Source organism: Chanodichthys erythropterus, chromosome 3 (assembly GCF_024489055.1).
Source record: "Chanodichthys erythropterus isolate Z2021 chromosome 3, ASM2448905v1, whole genome shotgun sequence".
In the NCBI taxonomy this organism is placed as follows: Eukaryota; Metazoa; Chordata; class Actinopteri; order Cypriniformes; family Xenocyprididae; genus Chanodichthys; species Chanodichthys erythropterus.
Genome location: NC_090223.1, coordinates 64,555,008 through 64,570,503, shown reverse-complemented (window position 1 = coordinate 64,570,503; position 15,496 = coordinate 64,555,008). Strand labels below are relative to the sequence as shown.

General features: G+C 39.1%; 1 protein-coding gene and 1 pseudogene across 1 annotated transcript in view; one reads left to right on the top strand and one right to left on the bottom strand.

Annotated features, from left to right (window-relative positions):
• LOC137007197 (tripartite motif-containing protein 16-like protein) overlaps window positions 1-12,978 on the bottom strand; it is a 28,145-nt gene extending 15,167 nt beyond the window's left edge. The window contains exon 1 of the mRNA XM_067368551.1: window positions 12,674-12,978. Coding sequence (XP_067224652.1) covers window positions 12,674-12,941 — 268 coding nt within the window. The 5' untranslated portion in view covers window positions 12,942-12,978. The remainder of the gene's footprint in view (window positions 1-12,673) is intronic.
• The window catches only part of LOC137005239 (uncharacterized), a 615,607-nt pseudogene that overhangs the window by 449,304 nt on the left and 150,807 nt on the right, over window positions 1-15,496 (top strand).

Sequence of the window (15,496 nt, the reverse complement as noted above, 5' to 3'; positions counted from 1 at the left end):
TGCATACCAGACACAATGGGAAGGAACTTTTAGATGCGCACTTTCCAATTCAAAAAATGGAGAAAGAGACTGAGAAGGTGTGGGTACAATAAAAACTGGGAAAATGAATATTTGTGGCTGAAAGGTGTTGAGGGGGATACCGAGAGGGCTTTTTGTGACCTTTGCAAAACATCCTTCTCAATCGGACATGGAGGGGAATACGATGTCAAACGACACAGACTCACAGAGACTCACAAGAAACGTGTCCAACAGAAAGAGACATCCAAATCAATGGATGCTTTCCTCCGACCTAAAAATGACTTTCTAGCTGACAAAGTGACTGCTGCAGAGGTGACGAGTGTGTATCACACTGTCCAACACGCTACATCATATCGAGCAGGAGATTGTGGCATAGCCCCAACGATTTATCCGGACTCGGACATTGCCAAGAGGATGGCCTGTGGTCGGACGAAGGCAGAAGCCATTGTCACGGATGTGCTTGCCCCTGCCTCTGTCGAAGATTGCTTAAAAATCCTCAGAAGACCACTGAATGAGCAACGAGAGGCAACAACCAAAGGTAAAGTTAAAGTTATGTTCATGGATGTAACATTGTTGTGTGTTAGCTATTTGTCTAACGTTAGCTAGCTAATGTTAGCTAATCATCTTTTTCTACTGGTGTATTAAAAGTCAACTTTTCCTTCAGTTCACTGAAATTGCATCAGTAGCTAACGTTATCTAACATAATGCTGCTCATCCATGCTTTCATGAAACCAGGCTCTGTGTATCCTTGTGAGCAACATTTCACTATTCGTTTATCTCCCAAACAAACAAAAGCAACTATAATTTTTGAAAAGGTATAAATATTTCCATAGATTATATTTATATAAAATCAATAATGATCAAAACAGTAAAGCAGTATCTTGTAATTTTTATAATAATCTGTTTTTAGAGAATCTCTTTTAAGTTCATCCCATCTGTGTGTGTGTCTCCACAGCCCACACACCATTCTTCTCAGTGGCTTCAGATGCCTCCAATCATGGGACCACCAAGCTCTTCCCACTGTCAGTGCGTTACTGGACGCCAGACTTGGGAGTACAGACGAAGGTCCTTGATTTCTATGATGACAGTGATGAAACATCTGCTGCGATCCACAACCAGATAGTCACCAAGCTGGAGGAAAACGGACTGGGACTAGACATGATATCTGCGTATTCTGCTGACAATGCTAGTCTGAATTACGGGAGATACAACTCTGTCTTCCAGAAACTAAAAGAGAACAACAATTGCATTTTGAAGGCAAACTGTGTGGCCCACATCATTCACAACAGTGCAAAACACGCAGGAGATCGGCTAAATATCGACATTGAAAATGTCGTCAACAAGACCTTTAGCCACTTCTCCTCATCTGCCAAACCAGTGAGGAACTTAAATCAATCCACACCTTTGTGGAGATAGAGTACCAGTCCCTGCTTAGACATGTGCCCACAAGATGGCTGAGCTTGTGGCCTGCAGTGAAGAGGCTTCACGACAGCTGGGCTCCTATCAAGACCTACTTTCTCTCATTGGGAGAGGACCAGTGCCCAAAGTCACTATGGCGGCTGTTCAAGGATGACCAGGATGGTGAGGGCAACCCCCTTGATCTACAGGTAATTAATTTTAATTGCACTCAACTTTTTTTTCATCTAAATATTATTACATGAAACAGGGATTAGAGAAATGATGATAATGCAAACAGTGCCAGCACACAGGATAATTGACTCTCCTTACTTCTTTTAGGTTTACCTGTCCTTCCTCAGCAATGCGCTGAAGATTTTCCACGACACTGTGCTGGTGCTGGAGCGAGAAGATGGGACTGTCTGTGAGCTCTACGATATGATGTTCACCCTAAAAACCAAGCTACAGCAACGACAGAGTGATGGTTTCTTTGGGGCCCAGACAGGTGTACTCCTCCAGCAGTTTCCAGACAGACAGGCAGCTGTGCTCAGAGAGGACATGTGCAACTTCTACCAGTCCTCTCTCACCTACCTGGAGCAGCGCTATGACTTCTCAGACTCCAACTACCAGAAGAAAGTGGCTAGCCTGGCACTAAAGAGCCCATTCAACTTCTCCCATCTCTGTGAAGCTGTAGAGGTCCTGCAGCTTAGCAAGAAGTTGGACATGGATGCGCTATATGATGAGTATTGTGTCATTCTGCCACACCAACAGGCCATCGTGCAGTCTGGAGCTCCATTCGTGGAGAAGTGGGCCACCTTACTCAAGCACACACACACACCAAACATGACAGCATTAGCTTCTTTCCTCTTGAGTGTACCAATCACCAATGCTTCGGTGGAGAGGGTCTTTTCACCGATGACAGGTTGCTTCCTTTTTAATTCAGATGCTGGTGAAAAGCCCCCATCACCCCCCCCCCCCCCTTCTTGTTCAGTGAACCTCTGGAGTTAAGAGTTAAGAGTGAGTTAAGAGTTTTGTTTTTTTTTGTTTTTTTACTGTTCCAGTGGTGTTGAGCAACTACAATTCCTGATAATCCTATAATTTTATATTATAATTTATTTAAAGTGAATAAATTGTAATAAAAAACTAAATTAATTAAATAGCAAAAGTAAATCGTAAGTGGATGTGCATCTGTCAATTCATTGAATGTTAAAAATATTGTGAATCTTTATTTAGAAAAAAAAAAAAATACACATTGGTTGGCCTATTCATGAGCATACATCAGCAGTTACACATGTTTAGGGGAATAGGGCATTATTAATATATCATGTAAGGTGGTATGTGCTAGAAATGAGTAAACCATTATCAGTGAGTCTGCCCGGCAGTGTCCCACATTGTCACTCAGAAACATACCCCTTGTCCCCCCTTGGGCTTATTAGCAGGTGGTCACCCTAATGTAAACAAACAGCTCGCGCTCTTCATCTGCAGCTATATTTGTGCGGAAAATAACAAAAAAAGAGGAAAAACGCGCAGGATATGGGTGAGGTCCTGGCTGGAGAGGCAACATGGACTTTGTTTTCAACAGAGAGGTGAGTAAACTTTGGTAAATTAATCTATTTTTAGAGCTTGCACTCCGGTGGTGTCGGCCGTTGTTAAGCAACGATAAGCTGTGATCCTCAATGAAGCTTGTTCGACACTGGCACTGTACAGACCATTAAATTACCACAGAAGTAAATACTACCACAATGCTACCTCAAAGGGCACTTTCACTTTCGCGATCAAAGGGGGCTCTTTATATTCTCTCTGTATATATTGTATCATTAATTGTTAATTTTATATCCGTATCTTTCCAGATAAATAATATATATACAAAACATGATAAAAAAAAAAAAAAAAGTCTAGTCATTATCTTTATCACTTGTTGCCCCCTATTGGCTGGGTGCCCCAGGACACTCGCCCAATCCCGTCTATGGATAATCCGGCCCTGTACCTGAAACGTTCAAAGCTTCCGCAGTAGCAGCCCAGCTTCTTTCCTTATCGCTTATTATGGTTTTCCTTCGAAGATATGTTTTATATATATTCATACAATTGCCAGAGTTCAACCAGTTTTTCTTCCATACCCAGTTGTCCAATGTGTTTTTATGTTGCAAACTTTTTTGACGCCATTTCGCCACTTGTTTACAATCGCCTGACACAGTCTCCAAGGAAACAGAGACGTCATTGGTCGCAAATATTATGCTGCCTTCACGCGCTCTCAGTGCTATTGTAAAAATGACTTTCCTTTCGAAACTTGAATGCGATTTGCTCGTAATCACTACTTCAGAAGTGGGAATTATCAAATTTAAGAAGAATCTTTGAGAGGAGGACTGGCAATGACTGTTTCTAAAATGCTGCATTCATACCAGACGCGACTTGAGCGAATAAATCGCGCTATTCGCGCGTAGTTGGACGCTTGAACATTTAGAGTTTACTCGCTTCATTCGCGCGTGAAAATCCCTTCACAACAGACGCGAATTCGCGGCATGAGAGGGGCTCTCCCGCTCCTTTATGTGTCCCAGACTCTCCCACTGCTTTCTGCACACTTCCTCTGAATAAACAACTTGTCAGTGGGGAAATAATTGTAAATTACAGCGAATAAGCTCAATTGGTCATCTTTAGTTGGCTTACAGTCTTAATATGTATCTATATATATATATCTATCTATATATATATATATATATATATATATAAAATTGAGTAAAGACCGCTTTTTACAACTTATCATATTGTCCGACCTCCTCACTGACTTTCTTTTAAACACGATCCCTTTTTATTTCTGTTTCTATAAATGTATGAAGATGTATAGCGACGATTATTTTGTCCTCCATTGTTGTTTCGAATTTCTGCCTCAGCTTGCTATGTCACGTCACTACTAGAGCAAGCTCCTGATTGGTTAACGTGGCGCGGAAATTCGCCAAAGTTCAGATTTTTCAACTCAGCGGCATCTGAAATGAGAGGGCGGGACTTGATTTCGTTCTTCGGGATTTGATTGGAAGTTGGGCGTTGCTAACAAAACGGAGGCAGATATGAATTACTCACTCTGAGCACTCGCGTTACTGTAAGAGCTTTATTGAGGATGACGAGGACGGTTAACGGCACTAAACAGCGAGAGAGACTGACTGACTGACGGTGAGTGTCCGTTGGCGCGGAGCGAGTGGGTAAGAGCGAGTGTTTTCGGTTCATTCCTATGGAAGTTGAGCCGTGCGTAAGTTAAATGTGACGATCACCATAGGAATGAATCTAAAAATGCTCTGGTCACTTGCTCTGCTCCAGTGGACACGCAGCCTGACTGACTGAGCGTGTTGCAGGTTCCTTTCTATGTACTGTACACCCCAATGACTGGCATTAGCAGTGGCAGTGGTTAATGCATTAATCTCTATAACGTGAAGCACAGCATTTACCCCATACGTCACTGCAATACCAGATAGCTCCACCCTTGCGCCATAGCATGTGACAGGAAGAGACGATGAGTCGTTTTGAAGGGGGATGGGAGGTTAATGATTTTGATTAAAGATTATGAGGGCACATGAATTTTAAAAAAATAATGAAGTTCACAGATAAATTATTGATAATAAATACTACAATATTCCATAAACAAATAAGAATTGTCGATTTTGATTTCATGTCGACTTTAAATGTGTGCCCGGCTTTATTCGTTTCTCTTGCTTGGCTTCCTCCTCCTCTTGTTCCTCTTCTTCTTTCTTTCCACTGATGAATCTTAAGAGGGAATCCCATTTGCTATTCTGTATTTTTTTTTAAATACAGTACACCCAGAAATGTGCTCACCGTTTACTCATCTTTTACCCTCATGCCATCTGAGATGTATATGACTTTCCTTCTTAAAGGTCCCGTTCTTCGTGATCCCATGTTTCAAACTTTAGTTAGTGTGTAATGCTGTTGTTAGAGTATAAATAAAATCTGTAAAATTTTAAAGCTCAAAGTTCAATGCCAAGCGGGATATTTTATTTAACAGAAGTCACCTACATCGAACGGCCAGTTTGGACTACATCCCTCTACTTCCTTCTTTAATGACGTCACTAAAACAGTTTTTTGACTAACCTCCGCCCACAGGAATACACAAGAGTTGCGTTTGTAGAGTGTGTTTGTCGCCATGTCGTCGAAACGCTGTTATTTTCATCCCGCAGTCCAATCACCGGGTCTGATTCCGGCTCAAATTGATAGGGTAAAATTAAATACATGTTTACAATAACACTGAGCGCATGCATCTCCACATTATGGTAAGAGGCGTGACCTTTCCGGGCAAGGAGCGCTAAACTCAGGGGCGTAACTACAGACAGTGCAGGCAGTGCAGCCGCACTGGGGCCCGTGCGGCGGGGGGCCCGCTGCGCACCCGGGCCCTGCCCACATCGCAAGTGGGCCCCTGGCGATGAAGTGTCTCGTCAGGATGCTATATTATACATTCATTTTTAACCCATAATAATAAAACCGATTTAAATGACGTTCTTCTCGTTTTATTAATTTGAGGCCGTTTCTATTGCGTTATTTTGATGACAAATGTGAGAGAACATAATTGTAACACGAGAGTAGAGCGCAAATTTCTCTGTTTTCTCTCAGGCGGATATCTTTCACTAGGCAATTCACAATGACGTGCATGCGTTCTCATAATGGTCTCACGGCTCATGCTCTCGCTCACATACGTGTGCGAGCTCAAGCCTTGTCATGTGCACTCCGAGTGAACCTTCTTGCTCTTTCTTTAGAATTGTTTTCTCACCTTGAATTAATGTTGCCGTAAACTTTCAACCACCAGACTCTCGATTAAATGAAGAATAGCACCGTATAGGCTAGGGGAGCGCGGTGCACAACCTAACGCGGAGTAAGTAACACAGATATCACTGAACATTTACAACGCAAAAGTAAATTTCTAAAGTTATTTTTTTTCCATCTCTGTTTTTTTTTTTGTGTTTATTTAAAATAAGACAAATCTGATATTATTTAATCTTATTTAACAGTTGAGACTGTTATTTAATGCTAACCAGCAAATCCCAGTTGTGCAGATGGGGTGCTATTATAGCCTATTCTATAGCCTAATTTTATAAATTCTTTTGAGAAACCATGAGAAAAGGGCGACTAATGACTCACAGTCAATCTTCAGAAATTATGAATTATTATATTTTTAACTAGCCTACGCTGTATAGCCTAGCTGTATGATGTGTTTGCTATCAAACTCAAAACATTGTATAGGCTATTTTTAATGATTAAAAATGCCATTTTTTATTATTTTTGTATTAATTAATTTTTTGGACATAATGTTTTAGTTTAGATATTTTTTTATTATATAAGGTAACATTTTAAGCTGTCAATTGGTCATGTTAATCTTAATGCGCCTCACCTTTGGGGCATGTTGTCACAATTCACTTCTAAGAAAAAAGTATCCTATAGGCTATAGAAATTATAAGGACTCACCTTTTCGTTTCATGAGATAGGCCTAGCATTTGCGATCTGATTTGTTTTTGCCAGTTCTCAGTTATTAAAGTCTATATAGTTATTTTGAGATAAATGCTTATAAATATGTATTTATTGAATTATTTTATTTAGTGATCTATCAGTTCATCAGATCTTCTATGATGTGTGGGCACACATCGACAGAAACATTGGAAACAAACATCAAATTAAATGCGCTGAGTTTGAAATTGTAAATCACACGTCATTCACATTCTACCGCTTATTGTTGACTATTTATAGGCCTACACCCCTAAATGTTCCCGTTTCTTCCCGCCCGGTATTTTATCAAAAATGGCAGTAACAACCAAAAGTGTTTAGAAATATTTTGAGAAAACCATTAAAATTATTCCACATAATAAATGAGTCTTGTTTTATTTGTTATAATTTCCATGACTTTCCAAAAGAGGGTGAAATATTGAGAGATTGATTATGCTGATCAGACAAAGAAATAAAGATATTTATAAATAGGCCTATATAGCCTACTATAAATCATGTAGGCCTAACGTTACCATGGAACAGCTGTGTGGAAACGCGTCATCACAGTCCGTGAAAGGGTCCATTCATAAATCTCTATTTTGATCATGTGACAAGACTACAACTCCGGCGGCAAAATTAAACGGCTGAGACTTAAGCGAGTAGCCATGCCATTCAAACACAAAAGTGGTTGTAAGAAGAGACAGGAGAGAAAAGAACAGGAGGAGAAGACTGCCAAGCTCCCAAAATTGGATTCCTTTGGATTTTTTACCAATTCTCCCCATCTGAAATCCACTCCAAGCAGCATTTGTACATCATTATCGGTTCAGCTTGATTCAACTACAACGCTGCCCTCATGTAGCACTAGCAGGTAGTCTAGTCTTAGGAAGCTATCTAATGTTGGTGTAAATAATCATGAATTATAACGTAAATTATTGTGGTCAGCAGCTCATTAATAGCGTTGTAGACAGTGCTTGAAGTGGATGAAATAAAGTGCCGGTACTTTAAACGCAACTCAAATAGGCACAGATACTTTTCAAAGGATTCAGTGCACCTTATAAGCTGCCATGCCCTGGCTGTTATTATTTTAGGGCCACTTCATTGTGTGTATGTGCTTGTGGATTTTAAATTGTTTGTGTGTTTAAATTCATTTAACACAAAAAGTAGCAATACACAGCTGCAAAAATAAATAAAGTTGAATTAACGTATTTGATTTCCATTGTTGTCCTTGATTTAAAAAAAATAGATTAGTGTCAATGATTCATTTAGCTTATATCTGCACCCTAATTACATACAAAATTACCTAATTACAAATAAAGTAAATTTTAACACAAAACTCTTCACTCTTATACTGAAATCATCACAGACTGTACCTTGATATAGAAAGGCAACTTATTTCACTTCTTATTACCTGAATATTTAAACAACCTTTGACCATATAATGTCTTACACCTACATTAATATATGCTTCTATAGGGTTCTATAGGGTTCCTTTCTAGACACAAGCGCAGTGTGTTTCTGCTTCATCAACCCTATATATAACTGCAGACAAGGGGGCCCATCGTAATAGCCTGCACTGGGGCCCATCATTATTAAGTTACGCCACTGGCTAAACTGCTGTCGATTCACAACACAGGAACCGCTGGCGCAATCAGAACTCGTTACGTATTTCTGAAGGAGGAACTTCATAGAACAAGAAAGTCATCAGCCCGTTTTTATGACAGTGGAAACAGCGGTATACAGATAAGTAAATTATGTGAAAAATACTGTTTTTGTACACGCGAAACATGAACACGTTATATTGCACACTATAAACACAATCAAAGCTTCAAAAAACCACAAAAAACGGGACCTTTAAGATCATTTCTACATTATTCCACATGCTTTACACTTTCAAATGTCAGTTTTTAATCTGATCAAGTGTTTACATGTCAAACAGATTAGAAAAGTTTTAAACCACCCCTTACAATCAGAATGAAATTTTAAAATCTGATTTGGCAAATTTATTCTGAATGACATGGTTGCATGTGACTTAAAGGGATAGTTCACCCAAAAATGAAAATTCTGTCATCATTTACTCACCCTCAGCTTGTTCCAAAGCTGTATAAATTGTTGGCCTTTTAATTATCCTATCCCTTTAATTCGACTGTGCAACTAGTCCGATTACAAATTAATTATTAGGGTCCATGTAAATGCAGCTGTTGTATAGTCCCAAATTATACACAATTACATCTCATAGGCTGCTTGGGAACCCTATAACTTTTTGAAATCTGAAGCTATAGCAGCAACATTAGCTGTGTTTACATGGGCTCTAATAATCAGACTTTAATCAGACTAGTAGCACAGATGGAATAAAAAGCCACATGTAACCACATTAGTTGAAATGAACTTGCCGGGTCCAATTGACATTTCATTCGGATTGAAAGGGCATGATTAAAGCTTTTTAAAATCTCTTCGATACTATCAAATACAATCCAAAATCTCCTTCCTCTCATCATCTCATCCGCAAGCTTGTTGTTTTGGGCGTTGAAAGGGGCATTTTTACTGTTTGATAAATATAAACAGTATGGTACAAAGCTTAACGTGCTCATCGTCTCCTAATTAGGACCCATAATAGATAAATGTTAAGTCTGTTTTTAAAACAAAGAAAAGCTGTGTAGTGCAGTCGTGCAATGTACCAACTGCTTTGACATGATTATCGGGTTAACTAACTTGTATGGAAGGGCTCACAAACTACTGAGTGTTCGAACTTAAAGTGTACGCCTGCCTAAAGGGTTAGTTCCACACACACACACACACACACACACACACACACACACACACACACACAAAAAAGACTCGCCCTTATGTCATTCTGAACATGCAAGAATGTGTTGTTCATCTTCAAAAAATAAGTGAAGATATTTTAATGAAATCTGAGAGTTATCTCCCTCAATTTACACACCATGCAACTAACACTTTGACACTTCAAAAAGTTCATAAAGAGATTGTAAAAATGATCCATATGAATGGAGCAGTTTAGTCCAAATTTTCTGAAGAGACTTGTTCACTTAATGCAATATACAGTATGAGTTTAGACTTTTATTCACATATAACCATTAATTAGCGAACATAAATGGAAGCTCAACTGTACTTGTTTGTATATGCACTTGTCTATTAAATTTGTTCATTATATAAAGTGACTAAAACGTCACCACAACGAATATGGGAATCACAAAGTTACGTCGCCTGAACGTTTTTCGGGACATTGTTGCAACTAATATGAACCGATCCAGTTACGTTTTTACAACGTACCAGTTTGGTAGTTGAGACGTTACTGTCACGTTCCAGCGACGTACCGATATAACGTCGCCACAACGAATATGGGAATCACAAAGTTACGTCCCTAGAACGTTATTTGGTACGTCGCTACAACGAATATGGTCCAGTCCAGTTACATCATCATAACGTAACTGTGTTAGCTGGTATTTTTTTTTCTTATAGTAGACTTCAGTGGGCACCAAAACAGATGAAGGTCAAAATTAGTTTCACTGCAGCTTCAAATTGTTCAACATGATCCCAGATGAGAAATAAGGGTCTTATCTAGAGAAACAATCACTCATTTTCTGAAAAAAATGGAAAATTATATAAGTTTTAACCATAAATGCTCATCTTGAACTAGCTCTCTTCTTCTTCTTCTCTATTAAAATTCCAGCAGTGTAGACACTGCTAAGTGTATTACTGCCCTCCAATTATGGTTGTATAATTTTCAATTTTTTTTCAGAAAATGAGTGATGGTTTCTCTAGATAAGACCCTTATTTCTTATCTGGGATCATGTTGAACAATTTGAAGCTGCAGTGAAACTAATTTTGACCTTCATCTGTTTGGTGCCCATTGAAGTTTACTATAAGGAAAAAAAATCCTGGAATGTTTTCATCAAAAACTTTAATTTCTTTTCGACTGAAGAAAGAAAGACATGGACATCTTGGATGACATGGGGGTGAGTAAATTATCAGGAAAAGTTTATTTAAAATTGGACTAATCATTTAAGAATTTAATTTTATAGACAGCATACATATTTAACTCTCTACCGCATAGTGTTGACATAAGGCAACATAAACTTTGTGTTCATTTCCTTGCCACCGTCTCTTTAAGAGAACATTCTTGTTTTTTTGTTGGTAAGAGAAGACCTTAGTTTAGCCAATGATGTGCTTTGGTTAAGTCGCATGACATGCATGTTTTTTTCTGTGGCGTGATTTTCTGACAGACTGCCGTCTCTTGTATGTAGTTGCTGAAAGCAAATTAAAACGTCAGTAACAAACAAGGACCCGCCCATGTCACATTCACAAAAAAAATGTTAACATCATCTCATGTAAGGTATGATGACATATTCACCACTCAAATTTTTTTAAATGAAATTAGTTTTTGGTAAATCGATAAAATGTCTGTTTTGCCATATGTGCAATAATGGAATGGCATTATTATAATAGGTTAGATAGCTAGCAAAGATCAGCTGCAGTCTGTTAATATGTAACAATAACAACATTAATGCTAGTGATATAATGTTGATCAGTCATATGTCAAGGACTGCCATGGCATTTGTATTATGGATTAAATCAACATCAGAGACCTGCCATCACAGCCAGTATACTGGCCCAGACCTACCACTGGCCTACCATTGTGTCTCAAAAAGGCAGGTGCAACTGGATGTAAGTGTATTTTTAGGGTGAAGTGCACCAAATGTGATGTGTACCTGTGTCTCACCTCTGCTTTTTGAAGTTTCACACAGAAAAAAGGTGAAGTTTCAAGGATTATGGGGGGGTTCATGTTCATAACCTTCATCTCATAAGATTGTGTAATGTTGAATTTTCATGAACTGCAATGTTTTTGGTTTTATGTCAATGTTTTATGCTACATGATGAACAGTATTAGTTTTTTTTATTTATTTGTTTTTAACTGTCTATATTTGCAATTTTAATAATATTCATGAAAAACAATGAAATTCAAAGAATATAAAGCATTATTCAGCAAAAGTGAAAGGAATAAATAAAAGCACAAGATGTTGGAAAATATGAATAAGGTGTTTATAATTACTGCTAAAGCTTATAATAGCACCAATTGATTCAATACAAACAACATTTCTGAGGAAAAATATTAACTATATACACTTATATCATAAAGTACCTTAAAATAATATTTTTTTTTCAAAAATTCAGCACTTCGTTTTTTTTTTTTTTTTTTTTAAAGTTCACCTTAATAATCATTAGCCTCAAATTCATATTTCACTAAAGTCATATACTGAAACAACTATTCTTTGAGATAATGGCATTATTATATCCAACTGTTGTATGAATAAAAATCATAATAGAACTATAACAGATGAACATTAACTATGATACAATGTTATTTCTTTTCATATCTGTCATATTATTTCAAGTTCCTCCATTAGAGTATTTTCTAAAAAAGTTATGACATCTGAGTATGATGATTTAAATGGACACAGGTCTGGGCTTCACTATATCTCTGTCTGTCCAGCGAGTCGAGCAGCATTGCCACACAGATTCTGATGGTGCTCAGCAATAATAAAACAGGCAGTGTGACAAAGGTGTTGGCGAAGTAAATTATTATATCTGAGATAAACTAGTATAAGGATAATATTTCTGAGATAAACACATGTAAGTTGCCAAATTCATGGACAGAGTCGTTCCCTGAACAAAAAATGAAAAATCTAGTTGAATTTCTTGTTTTTTCATGTTTTTGAAAAAAAAAAAAATCTGTTTTCAATCACTTTTTTGAGTGTCGTCTCACCTTGTTTTTCCTTTTTGATTACCTCAATCTGAGCTTCACTTGTAGCAAGTCTGATTTCCAGATCTTGTTTTTCCTTTTTGATTTCCTCAATCTGAGTTTCACTCTTAGCATGTCTGATTTCCAGATCTTTTAGTTCCTTCAGTACATCTGTGCATGTTTTCAAAGGACAAGTCAATCCTGAGACGGCAGATTCTGACGTGAATATGACGTTCGGAGCGAATACAAGACATTTGTACAGAAGCAGAAGAACTGCTACTCTGAACTTCATTCTTAGTGCTTTAGCTAAAGCGTGTTGGAGATGTGTGTGCTTTATCTGTATGTTCAGAGTGTTACAAATCAAATGGTTTTATACCATTATCTTTAGTAATGCTCACATGATTAACAATTTAGCCAATGACAGACAAAATAGCCCACAGCATATGACTGTTTCTCAAAAAATATTGTTGTGCTGGCTTAATGTTTTACAAATGTATGCAATGTTGGCAGATTAAAGTTGTGTTTTCTTTGGCAGCTTTAATCTTACAAAACACTGAACTTTGGGCTTAATAACAGTACAAACTATCCAGTACTAGACATGCATTCCTCTATGTGTGCAACATGTTTTTTTCTGCATTCACTGTATTTGGATTCTGAGAGCTGCACAGTGACGAAACGCGGCTGTTTGAGATCCTGCTGTGCTTATTCCATTAATTCATGTATTATATCATACAAGGTATAAATAATTTAAATAAACATATCAAATACTAGAACATGTGTATGATGTAGTATTTTAGTTGATTTACTCTTGCCAAGCTCTGATTTCTGAGACACACACACAGAGGAAACAGCAACGCAGCTATTTAATTTGTGCTCAATTCATTCAAAGAGTTTACGCTCATTCATTATTGCAGTGACCTACAGGTTTGTGTATAATACTGTGTTTTCCCCTGGCTCTCCTGAAATCCAGAAACACGAGGAGTGACAGTGTCAGTGAAACCGGCTTGTCACCGACTGCTGTTACGTTTCTCTCTGCATTGTGTACAATGAAGACCAGGGGCCTCATTTATAAAACTTTGCGTAGGATTTGCGTCAGAAGTGGCGTACGGATGAAACATAGGACGTGCGTACGCACAGAAATATTCGGATTTATAAAACCGTGCGCACGCACATCCTACGGATTTTTCCCTTAATAAATCACAATCAATTCTAAATGTAGCGCAGCTTTTGCGGCTTCATGACACGCCCATAAATAGTCCGTGAAACGCCCACAAGTTAATATTCATTGATTGCGAAATCATGGCAAACACAGAGAGGAAATCAAAAACGTAACTTCACTCAATGTGAAGTAGAAGTTATCGTTGGCGAGGTGGAAAAGAGGAGAAAAATGTTGTTTGGAGGGCACAGTGTGGGCATTACTAATGCCAAAAAGGCACTTGAGTGGCAAACGGTGGCAGACACCGTAAATGCTGTAGCCTCACAACCTCGGACCGTGGCCGAAATAAAAAAGAAATGGTCGGACATCAAAGTTGAGGCAAAAAAGCGTCTAGCGCTCCATCACCAGAGTGTGTCTGCCACGGGTGGGGGAAAGGGGACATTGGAGCTGACCCCTCTTGATTAGAGACTGGCGGCAATTATTGGGGAATCCCTATTAAGTGGAGTGGTGACTGAGGCGGAGGGGGACACTGACGCGCCAGATGCACCGGGTGACACAGGTAAGAGAAATAAGTAAAATGAATGCAGTCAAGTCACATGTATGCAGGCTACACAATTACAGTTTATTAATATAGAACAATTTTATTTCAGTTGCTGGGTGTTCCAGCGGGGCCAGTGGTTACGATGCTGCAGCTGAGCAGCCGTCTGGACCCAGCGTCTCCACGGCACGCGGCTCTCAACCCTCCAGCAGTGGACGTGTCCTCACCGATGCAGTCCTTGAAATGCAGAGGGAAGTCATTAGTTCAATCAGAGAGGTGGCCAAGGAGTTGGGCGAAATCAAGACTGCCCTGACTGAAATAAACTGCACGATGAGGGAATTCTTGAATAAATAATATTTTCCACACCTTTTGTTGTTCTTTACAAGCGACGCATCACTTCCAAACGCTGGCGCACAGCAGCAGCATTTGGCTCAAATGCGTGGGGATGGGGTTCAGGGTCGGGGCCAACACAGCAATCGGCGCCAGGGGGTAGAGGCACGTTTTTAAGCTGTGCCACATTGTGTAGCACAGCACATGCCAGCACGATTTGGCACACCTTTTCAGGCGTGTACAATAACCTCCCTCCAGTGCAGTCGAGGCAGCGCCATCTGCCCTTAAACAGGCCGATGGTGCGCTCCACTATAGCGCGAGCTCGGCTGTGGCACATGTTGTAGTGCCTTTCCTCTGCACTATGTGGGTTGAGGAAAGGCGTAAGCAGCCACTGTTTGAGGGGATATCCACTGTCCCCTGCAAGGATAGTGAAAGGGTTAAGACATTGAAGTACATTAAAATGTGAATGTCTATAATCAAACGTACCTAGAAGCCAGCCATCACGTATAGCACCAGCCTCGAGTCTGCGTCCAACACTGCTGTGTCTTAAAATAAATGAGTCATGGGTTGACCCAGGCCACCGAGCTACTACATTAGTGAGCAACATGTCTGCATCACAAATAATTTGGACATTGATTGAATGAAAATGCTTTCGATTAATGAAAGTATTTTCATTAATGTTCGGTGCCCTTATGGCAACATGAGTGCAGTCAATAGCACCGATGACATTTGGGAAACCATACATAGCTGCAAATTGAGCTTTCTTGTTTGCCTGTTCACCCGCCGTGTATGGAAACTTTATGGAATCATGGGACGAAGCTAT